Source organism: Piliocolobus tephrosceles, unplaced genomic scaffold (genome assembly GCF_002776525.5).
Source record: "Piliocolobus tephrosceles isolate RC106 unplaced genomic scaffold, ASM277652v3 unscaffolded_30432, whole genome shotgun sequence".
NCBI lineage: Eukaryota > Metazoa > Chordata > Mammalia > Primates > Cercopithecidae > Piliocolobus > Piliocolobus tephrosceles.
The window spans coordinates 1-15,843 of record NW_022313680.1 but is presented as its reverse complement, the minus strand read 5'-3'; the positions used below and the strand labels follow the sequence as shown (position 1 = coordinate 15,843).

Below are 15,843 nucleotides of genomic sequence, written 5' to 3'. Positions count from 1 at the left end.
GTTGAACAGGGACCAGACGACATGGTCGGGCACGGAGGTCTCGCTGCGGATGTGGATCACGGTGGACGTCGGGGGAGCAGGGTTGTGGGGCGCCCCCAGCACAGCCACCTCGTGCTCTTCCTTCAGCATCTCATAGCTGGGGGGCTGGCCGCTATTGACAGGAGAGAAGACGGTTTGGACCGTGTGGTTCATGGTGTCCTGCGAAAGCCGGCGGTGGTTGGGTTAGTGGGATGGTTCTTAGTGGGCCCTCCCTTTCCCTCCTAGTTTCGATTTCTCAGCAGTTTCCTCTTCCTGGCATTTGTCAAATGCAGACTTGGCCAGGGCCAGATGAGGGCGGAACAAATTCCTGAGGATCAAATTACTTTTGGACGGGGAGGAAGGAGGGGCTGAGGGCTAAGAGGGGCTTCCTCTCTAGAGCCCACGTGAGCACATTTCTCATCTTGTTAGGGGTGTGGGTGTCCTGGAGACTTCCCCTACGTTGGGAGTCTCCACACTGCAGGCCAACAGCTGCAGGACCTCACTGTCCCGCTTCAGGGCTCCTGCCAGGCCTGTGCTGGTGCCTCCACACGCCAGGTCCCACAGCAGTTCCCCCAAAGCCGTCGCCTCACTTGTCACAGGCCTCATCTGCTGAAATGCCTTGTCGTTTCCTGGGGTTGCAGTCCTGCTCCGTGCGGGTGCGGGGGCTAAAGGTCCCCGTGTCTCCTGGTGCAGGTCAGAGGCCTGGCGGCCAGTGCTGCCTGTCCCAAAGGAGCCCTCCAGGCCCTGGAACGGGGACTCTGGGGAGCACTGACGGAAGAGGGGGCTGTGGGATGCCAGTGGCAGAGGCCTGGACAGTGGAGTTAGGAGCCATGGCCTTTTACCACCTGGGTGAAGGCTCCCAGACCCGCTCCACGTGGCCCAGCAGCACCCACGCTGCCCAGAGCTCTGGGTGTCTGGTCCCTGGGGCGCCCTCCAGATTTCCAGGTCCTGATCATCTCTGCCTCTTCCCTGGGTCCTCACACGGGTGCCGGCCGCTTCCTGCAGTTGCCGCCTGTTTTTCCCATGAACCGGTTTGTGCCCCTGAGCAGTTCCGGAGGTTACCTCCTCCCTGTGGAAACAGCTTGTGTGGCCTCTGGGTTTCTTCCTGGACCCTCCTTGGCAGAGGCTATTGCGGCAAACTGAGCTGATGCTGTGCGCTTGGCCCGTCAGAGGGGGCAGTGTGGGCAGAGCTGGCAGGGGAGGGGTCACAGGGGCAGGAACGTGGCCTGCAGGCCTGTGTGCGGCGCGACCTGTTTGATTCCTGATGTGCTACATGGGCCCATTTTCCTGGGCTTATTTGCCCACCAGGCCAGACTCCCCAGAGGACATCGCTGAAGGTGGAACTTACAGGGTTGGGTAGCTGCTCACCCTGCTGTAGCCTTTCACCTCAGCGGGTGGTCAGGTCCACATCAGTGACCTCCGGAGCTCACATGACAGTAGCGTGCAGCCGTGTAATTGCAGAGTGATGTGTTTGAGTAATGACGACTTTGGCTCTATAGGATAAATTGTACTGATAATTTATAAGATTTAAAAGAGACTGTGTCTACCGTCGAATCACAGTGCTTCTCGACATTAAACACCTTTGCTATGGGATGTTTTCCTGGCCACGCAGCAAGGATTGAGTGATTGGTAGCAGGTGTCCAGGCTCTTGGCCTTTTGAACAAAGAATTGTACAGAACGCACAAAAGCAAGGAAAGAATGAAGCAACAAAAGCAGAGATTTTTTTCAAAATGAAATTATTTTTGGAAATAAAAAATGATTTTTTAAAATGAAAATGAAATAGTTGCAGAAAGCCACCAATCAGAAGCTAAAGTGAAGTTACAAAGTTGCACTTCTATGCAAAGACTTGTCCTCCTATCAGAATCTTCAGTTAAGTTACAAGGGTCCTATGCAAACGTCTGATTGATTAGAAAAAGCCAATCAGAGGTACTCTGAATTTCCCATCTGCCATGCAGAAGTGGGGGTTTGCAAAGGGAGTAAGACTTCCTAATTCCAGGAAGACATGTGAAATGGCCTCCAGACCCTATTCTCCTGCCTCAATTGTATCCCGAAAGTAAAGTTTTTTTCTTTTTGAAATGATGTCTTGCTATGGTGCCGAGGCTGGAGTGCAGTGGAGCAATCTCTGCTCATTGCAGCCTCTGCCTCCTGGGTTCCAGTGATTTCCTGCCTCAGCCTCCTGGGTAGCCCCTGCCCATCTAATTTTTGTACTTCTAGTAGAGACGAGGTTTCACCATGTTGGCCAGGCTGGTCTCGAACTCTCGACCTCAGGTGATCCGCCAGCCTCGGCCTCCCAAAGTGCTAGGATTATAGGTGTGAGCCACCATTGCCGGCCCTGAAAGTAAAATATTAATGTCTTATATGAATGCCCACTTGCAGGAGTCCGTCGTCAGGCCTGAGTCCGTAAGTCCTCTTCCTTCTGCTGGCTGGGGTGAGCGCTAAGGACTTAGCCACGTCCAGGCCTCCACACGCCTTCTATCCTGGGCCGTGTCTCCTCCACACACAGGATGTCCTGGGATCTGTGTCTGGCTCTGCCATGGGGACACCTCCCCTCTTCACGGTCTGAAGCCCCCGACTGGACTGCAGTGCTGACTGAAAACCAAAAATAAAAATCCAAGCCCCCTTCCCCTCATGACTGAATGGAGCTCCCTTGGCCAAGGGAGTCCCAAACAAACCTGAAAAACTGAATTCACAGCCTTGAAGGGAAGAGAGGTTGGACAGGCCTACTGATATCCCCTCCCTGTAGAGTTTAGGTACAACAGACCAGCAGTAACACCGAGCTAAAGCTCATGGTACTGACAAAACAGACTCTTCGAGGCAATAAGGTACCAAATTCCAACCTGACTGTGGTACAGCGTCACATGACAGTGTAAACCCTAAATATCCAAGAAAGTTTTCGGTCAATTGTGGGGAAAAGAAAGAGAGATCAGCCCGTTACTGTGTCTATATAGAAAGAAGTAGACATAAGAGACTCCATTTTGTTCTGTATTTGAGATGCTGTTAATCTGTGACCCTACCCCCAACCTTGTCCTTGCAAGAGACATGTGCTATGGTGACTCAAGGTTTAAAGGATTTTGGAGCCGGGCGCGGTGACTCACGCCTGTAATCCCAGCACTTTGGGAGGCCGAGGCGGGTGGATCACAAGGTCAGGAGATCGAGACCACGGTGAAACCCCGTCTCCACTAAAAATACAAAAAAAAAAAAAAAAGCCGGGCGCCGTGGCGGGCGCCTGTAGTCCCAGCTACTCGGGAGGCTGAGGCAGGAGAATGGCGGGAACCCAGGAGGCAGAGCTTGCAGTGAGCCGAGATAGCGCCACTGCACTCCAGCCTGGTGGACAGAGTGAGACTCCGTCTCAAAAAATAAAAAATAAAAAAAAATAAAGGATTTTGGGCTGTGCAGGGTGTGCTTTGTTAAACAAGTGCCTGAAGGCAGCTTGCTGGTTAAAAGTCATCACCATTCTCTTAATCTCAAGTACCCAGGGATACGCACACTGCCAAAGGTCAAGGTCGCAGGAACCTCTGCCTAGGAAAGCTAGGTATTGTCCAAGGTTTCTCCCCATGTGAGAGTCTGAAATATGGCCTCGTGGGAAGGGAAAGACCTGATCGTCCCCTAGCCTGACACCCGTGAAGGGTCTGTGCTGAGGAGGACCAGTACAAGAGGAAAGAAGGCCTCTTGGCGGTTGTTGGCAGTTGAGATAGAGAAAAGCATCTGTCTCCTGCCGGTCCTTGGGCAATGGAACATCTCGATATAAAACCCAATTGTATGTTCTGTTTAATAAGAAAGGAGAAAACCGCCTTAGGGCAAAAAGCAGGACTTGCTAACGCAATGCTGCTCTTTATGCACTAAAAAGGTTTATGGAGATGTTTACATATGCATATCAAGGCACAGCACTTCTCCTTAAACTTATTCATGTCACAGAGAACTTTATTCATACGTCTTATTGCTGACTTTCTCCCTATAAAGATCCTATTATCCTGCCACTTCCTTTTCTTTAAGATGGTAAAGATAATTATCAATAAATACTAAGGGAACTCAGTGACCGGTGCCGGTGTGGGTCCTCTGTATGCTGAGCGCTGGTCCCCTGGGCCCACTTTTTCTCTATACTTTGTCTCTGTGTTTCATTTCTTTTCTCAAGTCTCTCGTTCCACCTAACGAGAAACGCCCACAGGTGTGGAGGGGCAGGCCACCCCTTCACACCCCACTCCGCAGTCACGGGTGGCCTTTGATAGGAGGTCACAAAGCCTTGCAGGGAGTTTGTTTAAGCAGCCCTCGATGTCTCAGAGCAGGCTCCATCCACATCCACCCTTGGCTTGCCAGGACCCGGCCACAGTTTGGTCTAAGTGGCCTGGGATGTGGTTGGGGCTGGCAGTGGCCTGTTGGGGATTAGGTGGAGGGTGGTGGGGTTGGTGTGCGATTTGGGGAGGCCCAGCAGTGACTCCCAGCAAGGGCGATGGCTAGCTCTTGATAGGAAGTGTCGATGCTTCTGCAGGCTCAGGCGTCTGGGTACCTGGATGCAGATTCCAGATGATCAGGCCAGATAGCTGGCCATGTGTCTGCCCCAAGGTATTCTCTAGCAGCCCTGACTCTGGCAGTGTAGATATGCCTAGGATGGGAGTTTAACCTTCATATTTGTTTGTTTTCACACTAGTATAAAGAACTGCTTGAGATTGGGTAATTCATACATTAAAGAGATTTAATTGACTCACATGGCTGGGTGTCAGGAAACTTAGAATCATGGCAGAAGTTGAAGGGGAAACAAGGCACCTTTTCCACAATGCGGCTGGAAGGAGAATGAATGAAGGATGAACTACCCAACGCTCTTAAGACCATCAGATCTCTAGAAAACTCACTGAGGAGAACAGTATGGGGAAACCACCCCGTGACCCAGCTCCCTCCACCTCCTCTCTCGGGTGACATATGGGGGTTATGAGCATAACAAGGATTGTAAGTGAAGATGAGATTTGGGTGGGAACACAAAGCGTAACCATAGCACCTTCTTTGGAGCTCATCTATTTTTGGGTGTTTGTGTACCTGTGTTTTGGGAAAAATAATAAATGGAGACTAAAATCAATAACCCCTCGGTACCCATTACCAGCATCCACAATGCTCACCTTCTGCCACTTTCTCATTTATGCCCCCATCTGAGATTAGATGATAGCTCATCGTCTTTTAGATTTTTAGGTAAAACTTACGTTAATAAGGGCAAATCCCATCTGTCTAGTTTTGAAAATGTAAAACCACCTTGGGAAAAATTATGTTGTTAGCAGCGGAATGTATCTGAGTCACAGGGCATGAAAATGTTAGTGGTGGCAAATCCATATGGCTCTGCAGCAACCTCAGTTCTTGCCCCCTCAGAAGAAAGAATTTGACTGAGGGGCATAAGGCAGAAGGAGAGACCAAGGCAAGGAGCAGGAGTGGAAGCTCTGGAGCAGGAATGAAAGGAAGGAACTACACTGGGAAGAGGGCCAAGTGGACGACTTGAGACATGAAGTAAGCCGGTGGATCTTCGACGTGGGTTTTATGTGGTGGCTTCTGCGTCTTCCGCCCCTTCTCTTGACGTGGGCTATCTGCAGACATGGTGGTCTGCCAGCACTTGGGAGTGGCTGCATGCAGGGTATTTGCTGGAGCTCTGCGCATGCTCACGTGAGGCCTTCTTCCCCTACCAGCTGAAAGGTCCTGGAAGGCCATGCGCCAGTTAAACCAGCCATTTGACCTCCTCATGCGCATGCTGGAGCCCACTCACCTAACTCCTGAGGTCTTACTGGGAAGCTGCTGACCACGTTTCGGGTTTTTTCTATCTACTGGGAGACTGCCTTTCCTTGGCGCTGGTCGCTATCAATTATTATTTTAGAGAAACGGTGTAACAACCATCTGACCATCACCTGAGGGGTCGCCTGACGTTCGTGGTTGGGGGTGGGAAGCGCTCAAGCCGCAGGAGCTAACGACTGTAACAATATCAGTGAGAAGAATTATTGAAACTGTGAACTGAGCTAACCCACCCCCCATCTTGACTTTCCCTTAATTATTCCTGGTTTTGGGGGCCAAACTGACTTTGAGAGACATATAGGCTATTGTTTCGATGACAATAGGCCTTGTCCAAAACTCAGCGGCTCATCATGATTGGGGACTAAACTCTGATTTTTTATCTTGCCCAAATTCCTATCTAAGGGGCTTGGGAAGCCACGCCCTACAAACCATAAATTCTCATCAGATGGGTTTTATTTAACCGTGTATATCATGACTTACTTTCCAACCTGACCTTGGCATAACATTACGATATGAGGAAGAAAATAAAAAAATACTTTACCCCAAAACATGTTTCTTTGCCCTATTTTGAAATGGCCCTGCAAAGCTGTTCTTTGTGGGGGGAAATCTGCATCTGTAAAGAATCTCTATTGGCCGGGCGCGGTGGCTCAAGCTTCTAATCCCAGCACTTTGGGAGGCCGAGACGGACGGATCACTAGGTCAAGAGATGGAGACCATCCTGGCTAACACAGTGAAACCCAGTCTCTACTAAAAAATACAGAAAACTGGCCGGGCGAGGTGGCGGGTGCCTATGGCCCCAGCTACTGGGGAGGCTGAGACAGGAGAATGGCGTGAACCCGGGAGACTGAGCTTGCAGTGAGCTGAGATCCGGCCACTGCACTCCAGCCTGAGCGACAGAGCGAGACTCCATCTCAAAAAAAAAAAAAAAAAGAACCTCTATTAACATAGCTGAATATTTTTCTTTCAGACCCTCCCAGTCCTCAGGAGATTAACAGTTGGGCACCTTTTAAAGATCCAAATAGGGAACATTTGTCATCTATTGTCTCCTAAGGACAGCCACTATAAGACTTCAAAAGAAGGCCGGGCGCGGTGGCTCAAGCCTGTAATCCCAGCACTTTGGGAGGCCGAGACGGGCGGATCACGAGGTCAGGAGATCGAGACCATCCTGGCTACCACGGTGAAACCCCGTCTCTACTAAAAAATACAAAAAACTAGCCGGGCGAGGTGGCGGGCGCCTGTAGTCCCAGCTATTCCGGAGGCTGAGGCAGGAGAATGGCGAGAACCCAGGAGGCGGAGCTTGCAGTGAGCTGAGATCCGGCCACTGCACTCCAGCCTGGGCAACGGAGCAAGACTCCGTCTAAGCCTCCAGAATAAATAAGACTTCAAAAGAACTTCGGTCTCCACAATCTTTATTTTAACTTGTACACCCATTTTCTACCAATCCCAGGTCTTTAGACAAATTCAGTGACTCAATCATCAACCAGACGATTAAATTCACCTGCAGGCTGGAGCACTGCCGCCGCCCCCCACCCCACACCCCCCCCAGCTTTGTGTTGTCCTGCCTTTCTGGACCAGACCAATATATATATTTTTTTCAGTGTATTTCTTAAATGTATTTGATTGATGCCTCATGTCTCCCTAAAATGTATAAAACCAAGCTGGGTCCCGACCACCTTGGGCCTATGTTCTCAGGACTTCCTGAGGGCGGCATCAGGAGCCATATTTAGCTCAGAACAAATCTCTTCAAATATTTCACAGAATTCGACTCTTTTCGTCATCGTAATTGAGAGCTTAAGATTGGCCTTTTGAGATTTCCCCCCCCCCCCTTTTTTTCGCGCCCGACAGCCATGGCTCCCCTGGAACTGACAGCTCCTGTGGTCCCACCCGGGAGGGGCGACTCAGCTCAAGAGGACAGAAAGAGTCTATTAAACCTTTTTTTTTTTTTTTTCCCAGCAGAGTGCTCTGCCGCCCCGGCTAGGGTAGGGTGCGATGGCGCGATCTCGCTCACTGCAGCCTCCGCCTCCCAAACCCTTTCTTCACGGCAATGCCCTCGCGGGCAGTAAGGCCCCTCCAGCGATTGCAAATGAATGCCCGCCGCACACACCCTCCGGGTGAGGTGGAACGCCCGCCGCACCCAGAGCCCGCCGTCGCTTCCCCTCTCAATCTCCGCCCTCTGGAAGGCAAACCTGTCCATGCCGGGGTCAGCCTGGCCGGTCCCACGACACCCCGTGTGGGGCAGGTGTGTCCTCCGGCGCCTGCCGCCCTGGGCTCAGCGTCCGCCCCGTCCCTCCCAGGAGGGTTTCTCCCGCTGTGAACGCGCCCCGTGTGGCCGCCTTCTCCGGACCCAGAGCACCTGCGCCGTGCCTGGTCTTGCCCTTCTCCAGAGCCGGCGGCCCGAGTCTCCCCTGCAGAGGAGGAGAGGCCCAAGGCCGCTGGGGCCGAGCAGGGGATGCTGTCCACGGGGACCCGAGTCCGCGGCGAGGGGCGGCCGGGCCGACCAGCTCTGCTCCCGCGAGTGCTGTTTGGGAAACTTCTCGGCTCGGGCCTCTAACCTCCCCGCGGTCCGCGCACACCCGACGCCCGTGGGGACCGGGATCTGGCCGCGCTGCTGGGCCGTGGCGAGCTGGCGTTCGGCACCCAGGACCCACGACGCGCGCTGCGTCTCCGCCTTCGTGACGCCTCAGAGTTCCCGTCACATTTCAAGACTGCGGGATCCCGGGGCCCTCGCTGGGTGCACCAGAGGGGTCTCCCCCTGGCGGGACCCTCTTCCCGAGCTCCCGCGGGGCTCCCGGTCGAAGCTGCCCTCCCGGGCCCTCGCGAGCGCCGCCCGCCTCGGGAAAGTCCCCGCACCCGCGCACCCCGCACCTCGGCTTGGGCACCTGGCTGCGCCGCCTCCCCGGGCCCGGCTGCTGCTCCCGCCGGCCTCCCTGCCTTGGAGCGAGTGCCCTTCCCTGACCCGGCGGCGCCGGGCCCTCCCCTCAATGCCCAGGACCTCCGAGCCAGCCTCGCTCCCTGGTCACGCTGGCAAAAGTGGAACCCTCGGCGAGAGGGCGCGCCCTGATGCGCGTCCATGGCCCCCCTCCCGGGGCTCCCCACAGTTAGGACGCCGCAGGTGAGCGGCGAGGGAAGTGGGGGACAGTTAGGGCGGTCGGTCCCCAGCTAGGTCCCGGGAGAGCCCTGCAGTACCGCCGCCTGAGGCAGAAGGCAGGCGGGTCTTGTCATCGCGGTCCCACTGCTGGCAGGCTGAGAGCCAGAATCCCCCAAGGGGCAAGGCACCTGTGGGAGGACCCCCACCGCCACAGTGAGGCCCTGTTTTGGCCCCAGGAACTCCTCTCCCCAGGAGGCCCAGCCAGTTTTGGGTTCCGTCCGACTTGGTGGAGAAGTCACTGGGTCTGACTGGCTTCTGCAGTCAGCCCACAGTCGGGGGGCTTCGCCCCACCCTCGGGCCACTGGCTGCCCTCACCCCAGGGGAGCAGGGAAGACCCTGGCTGGACTGGAGGAGGCAGGTGCCAGGACCCAGCACACCTGGATCACCCAGGAGGGGCTGCAGCCCTGAGGCTCCTTCAGCTGCTACCCCAGGCACCAAGCCCCTGCCCCTCCCACAGGGCCTAAGCCGCACACCAAGCCCCTGCCCCTCCCACAGGGTCTAAGCCGCACACATATGCAAGACGAGCTGCTCCACCCAGCTCAGAGGCAGGCAGGGTTGTCCTGGCCCAAAGGTATTCTGGACACAGTGTGTCCTTACCTTGGTGTCAGAGAAACACTCACCCCACAGTCCTGGTCCAGCTGCTGCCCACGGCAGGAGGTCGAAACCAGCGAATTCTGAGCACATCCCTGTTCCCCGGGAGAGCTTCACAGAGGAGGGATGCGACTGTGCAGGAGCTAACACTGGGCTGTCTCAGGACTAGGCTGGGATCATGCAGCAGGGCCCCCACTCCAGGTGAAGTCACAGCATCATCACAAGCACGTGCACTTTATTCAATGTCATTGTGGACAGGTGTGTGGGGATAAAATGCTGTATCTAGGGGCAGGACCAAGGGGACAGGGCCAACAGCGCCAGTGTGAGGGCCAGCATTGCAAAGTGGAGTACCAGGGTTGCAGGCTATGGGCAGCTACTAGTAACGCTGTTTTTCCTGTATGATCTGTAACATAATATGGTAGATTGCCACAGAGCCATACACCAGTAACAGGATGAATCCGATGGTCATGAGGATGCCCACAATCAGGGCCGAGATGTTCAGGCACTTGGCAGTGGAGGCATAGGCCTGGGCCCCGGTCACGTCGCCAACCATCTTCCTGTCCCTAGACTGGGGGAGAGGAGACAGCTGAGGGCTCTGAGAGCCAGGTGCTATGGCTCCAGCTTCCCCCTGGCTCTTTCCTGCCCTGAGATCAGGGACCACCCCCTCCCCTTCCTCACTCAGGCTGACTCTCCAGGGACCTCGGGGCTCATCCTCCTTCTGCCTTGGCCCCAGCACAGGCTGTTCTCCCCACCATGGGATGAAGTCACCTGTGAGTTCCCTTCTCACTTTCTGGGAGAGCTTGGGTGCCAGTCTGGAAGGTGAAGGTGTAATTTTTTACGGGGCTGTAGGGAGAACTGCTCTGGGCTAGTGGACAGCCAGGGACAAACTGAGCCACCCAGCCTCCTGGAGCCTCCTCCTAGTCCTGCACTGGGCGGATTCCCCAAGCCACCCACACACAGATCACACAGACAAAGCTACTGACGTGGGCACACACGGGACAGAGGTGCACACAAACTCACACTCACAGGGACACACGAGTCCCCACCCCAGGCAGCATCTGGGCAGGTGGAGCTCCAGGCTCACTGACCCTCTGAGCATCCCCTGGGGCCACACGCACCTTCACGGAGTAGGCGAACGCTATGAAGCCCAGGCAGCACCAGTTCAAGAAGATGGTGTTGAACAGGGACCAGACGATATGGTCGGGCACGGAGGTCTCGCTTTGGATGTTGATCACGGTGGATCTTGGGAGGATGGCGCTATGGGGTGTCCCCAGCACAGACACCTCATGCTCCTCCTTGTGCATCTTCTGGCTTTGAAGAAAGAAGTGTTGAGTGAAGGTTTGAGAAGTGTGGTTTTCAGCGTGGAGGGAAGGGGATCTGTGGTGTCCGGATGCTGGGACGGTGCTCAGTGAGCCCTGCTTTCCTCTCTAGTTTCAGTTTCTCTGAAGTGTGTATTTCTCTTAAGTTTCTATTTCCTGTTGTTTATAAATTGGTGAATTAGCCGGGGACCAATGAGGTGTGGAATAAATTCTTAAGGATCAAATTACTTTATGGCAGGGTGGGAGGAAAGGCTGAAGGTTAAAAGGGAGGAACTTCCTCATCAGAAACTCAAGTCAGGATTAGTGACTTCCTAAATCTTCGGTGTAGAGGACCCTGGGGATTTTACCCAGGCTTGGATTCTCTCCACCCCAGGTCAGCAAGTACAGGACCCCTGCCAGGGCCCCACTGGCGCCTTCACTCTCCTGGCGCCAGGACAATCCCCCCAAAGCCCTCACCTCATTTGTCACAGGCCTCGTGTCCTGAAATCCTTGCTCTTTTCCTGGGGCTGCAGTCCTGCTCTGTGCGGGTTTGGGGGCTAAACCTCCCAGGTCAGAGGCCTGGTGGCCAAAGTTTTCTGCCCTAAAGCAGCCCTCCAGGCCCAGGAACAGGGACTCTGGGGAGCACTAACTGAAGAGGGGGCTGTGTTGAGACACACGGAGGATTCCAGGGCCTGTGGGGGGAGCTTTGGAGCACAGGGCACACATGTGCCACCCCTACCTCCTGGGTCCCAGCATTTCCCATGGCTTTGGTTGGGTGGGTGCTAGGCGTTGGGTCGCAACCATGCAGGAGAGACCTGGAGGGTTGACAAAACCGAGTCTGGGGTTGTCAGGCCTGGGGGCCCCTTCACAGGGACGTGGAATTGTCAACTGAGTAGCAGGAGGGAGCCCTCAGGCACAAGGATCATGAATTACAATTGCAAATTACATAAAGGAAAAATCAAAGCCCAAATGTGGACCTACAATTATTAATACAATGTTCTTAAGTTCTCTTCCTGCTTTCTTTTCTGCCTGCTTTAAGTCTGCTGTTACTTTTCTACAGAGATACAATCCACTGTTTGCATCCAACCATTTCTTTTTATTGTTTGTGTAAACCAATGAATTTGTATGACTATCTCATGGCTGGAGTTCTGAAGTAAAAGCCATACTTTTGCTTGAGTGTGTATGTGTGTTTATGTGTGCATACACATGCTTCGTTACATGTTTTTGGCCACAAGTTACCAAATTTAGCTTAAACTTAAAGAGTACCCATAAATTAAATAGAAAGCCTAAATGCTTTTCACAATCATGTGACTTAAGTAAAATCTTTAATAAGCCAGCTTTAAAACTACTGGTAATGTTAGAAATTGTAGCAGGACGAGTCACAGACAAAACCCTCAGACACTGACTTGAGGAAGGAAAGGGCTTTATTTGGCCTTTATTCAGACGGGAGCATTAGCAGATTTCCATCTCAAAAACTGCGCTCCAAAACCATCAGCCCCTCCCTACCCATTGCAGCCAAAACAAAAAAAGAATTAGCCCTGGCCCTTGCTGGGAGTCACTGCTGGGCCTCCCCAAATCGCACACCAACCCTGCCACCCTCCACCCAATCCCCAACAGGCCACTGCCAGCCCCAATCACATCCCAGGCCACTTAGACCAAACTGTGGCCGGGTCCCGGCAAGCCAGGGGTGGATGTGGATGGAGCCTGATCTGAGACACCGAGGGCTGCCTAAACAAACTCCCTGCAAGGCTTTGTGACCTCCTATCAAAGGCCACCCGTGACTACAGAGTGGGGAGGGGCTCCAATTTCCTGTGGAAGGTGTTTTGTGGTTTAGGGAGGAAGAAACTGCAGGGCACAAGAGGGAGGCAGGATTCTGAGGGGCAGGCATGGAAGTGAAACCACCTTTGCCAAAGTCATCACTGGGAGTATGGCGACAGTGAAGGAGGTCTGACCTAACCGACTCCGTCTGGCTCCTAACCTCCAAGCTGTCCTTGCTCATCCCTGGGCTTCGCCTAAACTGATCTGGGGAGAAACGTTTATCGATGAAGGCTGAACAAGCCCCCTTCCTGCCTGGGCACTAGTTCGCCTTTGCAGGACTAACACATTAGCCGCAAGATTAGAAATGATGGTTTAGGAGTCACGCAGCTGGAGGATGGAAGATTCTGACCCCGCCAGCCCCCAAGTTGCTCCCGAGGATCACAGCACGACTGTAGAACCTAGGATCAGAGTTTCAGATACTTTACAGACCCTGCACTCGGTGGATCAGCTGACACCACCCAGACCCACAATCTGGCTCCTCTGGTCCTGTGGCCCCTACCCAGGAGCTGGGTTAGGGTTAGGAAGACAGCTTCGACTCCCCAAGGCTTCATCTCCAACCGGCCCGGTCAGCACTCCTGACTCACTGGCCGCCTACCCACCAAATCGTCCTTCAAAACGCGGATCCCCACGTTTTGGGGGAGACGGATTTGAGTAATAACAAAACTCCGGTCTCCCCGGCAGCCGGCTCTGCGCGAATTACACTTTCCTTATTGCAAGTCCCCTGCCCCGATGCGACCCATGGGCTCTGTCCCGGAGCGCAAAGAGAACCCATTATGGGGTCACAGGACCGGGCTCCCAGGGTGATTCCCGGACCACCAAGTCCTCCCACAGGTCACTCCTGTTTTCAGGCTGGAACCGCTGCCCAGGGAGGGGCCCCGGAGACGCGGAAATCCGGCCCCCCGCGGGGGAAGGGGAGGTGGGAGCCCCAGAGCAGGGCCGGAAGGCTCGGCCGGGGCGTGCCCGAGGGGGAGGAGAGGGACTCCCGTGCTCTTCATGCGCGGCGGGTCTCAGGGTCCGCGTCCCGCCCACCCCGCGGGGTCCGGGCTGCGGGCGGAGCCTCCTCCGGGACCTGCACCTGCGCCGGCCGCCGCCAGGGGCGCCGCTGAGCTCCCGCCTCCGCCGCTTCTCCCTCCCCGCCCGGCGGGGCCGCGCGCCTCCCGCCCGGGACCCGCTTCGGAGTTCGCCCCCTTTGGAACTCACCTCCGGGAGACCCCCGAGGGGGAGAGGGCGCTTCCTCTGCGTGCCTCGCCCATGCGGCGCCTGGACCCCTGGGCCGAGAGCGCGGCTCCGGGTCTGGGGCGGGTGAGGGTGGGGAGGGGGAGTAGATGCAGACCTGGAGTCGGGGGTGGACGGCGGGGCGGCGGCGCGCGTGGTCACCCCAGCTCCTCCCGCGGCTGCCCACGGGGCACCCCAGACGCCCACACCGGAGACCGAACCGGGGAAGGGAGCTGTAACCAGGTCGGGGCGGGGTGTGTGTCCAGGGGGCAGACCCGGGTGGAGGTAACTTCCATGAGGGCAGCTCCACTCCTCCTGTGCTGCCCCCACCGCGGGGGAGCGGGACGATACCCGCTGGACTGGAGGCGGCAGTTGCCACGAAGCAGCACCTGGGTCACCCAGGAGGGGCTACGAGGCCCGGGGCTCCTTCAGCTGCTGCCCTGGGCACAAAGCCCCCTCCCTCCCACAGGGCCTGAGCTGCCCACATCTGCAGCACTGGCTGCTCCAGACAGCTGGGTGCTCCCTCCACCCCGAGGATCTAAAGCCAGGTCCCCAGCACCACAGAGCAGGGTCTGGGAGCAGCTGGGGAGCCGGTGCCACCTTGCCCCTTCCTGGCCCTGCTGGGGGCTCCAGCCCTTCCCTCTGTCCTGAGCCGACAGCCTGGATTGCTGGCAGGCCAAGAGCGTATGGTTGGGCCCAGGATGTCCCGGACTCAGCACTGACGTTCCCGAAAAGAGCCCACCTTGAGTCGGAGCTGAGACTTCCAGGACACAGGATCTCCTCCCAGGGTCCTGGGTCCAGCTGCTGCCCACAGCAGGAGGCCCGAAACCAGAAGGCCTGAGCACTTGCCCGGTCCCCAAGAGCTGCAGAGGCCAGAAGGGGCCGTGCAGGGGCTGACCACACTGCTCATGAAAGGAGGGGCCAGCTGGGCGTCCTGGGTCGAGTAGGGGCTCGGAAAGCTGTGAAACCCCCATCTGCTGCATTGGCTCTTCCTTAGGTCCTAGATGAATAGTATTGAAGATATATGCCTAAAGTATTCCTAACACCAGGATTTGTTTATGTGTTTTCTTTCCCAAGAAAGCTATAAACAGCGAAAATTCTGCTGTAAGCTTCCTTGTGTCCTCTCTCCCTCTTCCTTCCCCCTCCCCTAAAACTAAAAGGAACGTTAAAAACCCCTTTTTCTGTGACCAGCAGACCTTATCTATGCTCCCAATTCCAATTCTTTGTGAACATACTTTGTAAAGTCCTGTGAGATCCTGTCTCCTTTGCTATGTGCTGCAAGGTCATAAAATAGATACAATTAGATAAAACATAAGTTGCAATTCCGGTTTTCCTCAATATCTAAGACACGTGACAAAACAATTTACTGCCTTTGTTTCTTGCTCTGGTAATATCTTCCCGCTGCATGTATTTCCCGCCTTAAAGAGTTTAAAAGGCAATCACCCAAAATCAGCAGTGGCTACTCGCTTGGGACCCCTTCCACGCTGTGGAATCTTTGTACAGTCATTCTGCTCAATAAAGCCTACAGTTTCTTTTTCCCTTGGTCCGTGTCTTCATCACTTGTCGCGGGCAGCCGACACACCAGTTCTTTGGTGGCGTGGCTAAGGCAAGAACCTTTGGCATTACATTTAATCTTAGAACCAGCAGGACCCCTCCCCAGATGAAGTCGCAGAAGCACCAGAAACATGTACACTTTATTGAATGCCATTGTAGAAAAGTGTGTGCGGATAAAGGGCTGATACAGGACTCGGCTCCAGGGGCAGGACCAGGAATGGAAGGTGGAGCACGTGGGACACAGGTTATAGGCAGAGCTCCTGGTCTGAATGATGTCTCCTGATCTATCGATGGGCTTGGTAGATCAATACTGGGATGACAATGAGCAGAATGGTCATGAGGATGCCCAAAATTAGGGCCCAGATGTTCAGGCACTTGGCGGTGGAGGCATAGGCCTGGGCCCCAGTCAGGTCACCAACCATCTTCCTGTCCCTAGAC

At 55.0% G+C, this 15,843-nt stretch overlaps 1 protein-coding gene and 1 pseudogene across 1 annotated transcript; both read right to left on the bottom strand.

The window, feature by feature from the left end:
• Positions 1–9,738: 9,738 nt before the first annotated feature.
• Positions 9,739–10,999, bottom strand: LOC111520572 (interferon-induced transmembrane protein 1). The gene is made up of 2 exons (XM_023183438.2): positions 10,639–10,999; positions 9,739–10,088 (listed from the first exon to the last, which is right to left on the bottom strand). The coding sequence occupies exons 1-2, from the start codon at positions 10,822–10,824 to the stop codon at positions 9,897–9,899; spliced, it is 378 nt and encodes a 125-aa protein (XP_023039206.1). The 5' UTR covers positions 10,825–10,999; the 3' UTR covers positions 9,739–9,896.
• A 277-nt stretch (positions 11,000–11,276) lies between these two features.
• LOC113222301 lies at positions 11,277–15,827 on the bottom strand (annotated as a pseudogene).
• Between the last annotated feature and the right edge of the window lie 16 nt (positions 15,828–15,843).

Bases quoted from the DNA above. Each gene is read 5' to 3' on its own strand.
- LOC111520572 (XM_023183438.2), bottom strand. From the start codon at position 10,824: ATGCACAAGGAGGAGCATGAGGTGTCTGTGCTGGGGACACCCCATAGC. The intron at 10,089-10,638 runs GTGCGTGTGGCC...CCTCTCCCCCAG, and splicing joins CGTTCGCCTACTCCGTGAAG to TCTAGGGACAGGAAGATGGT.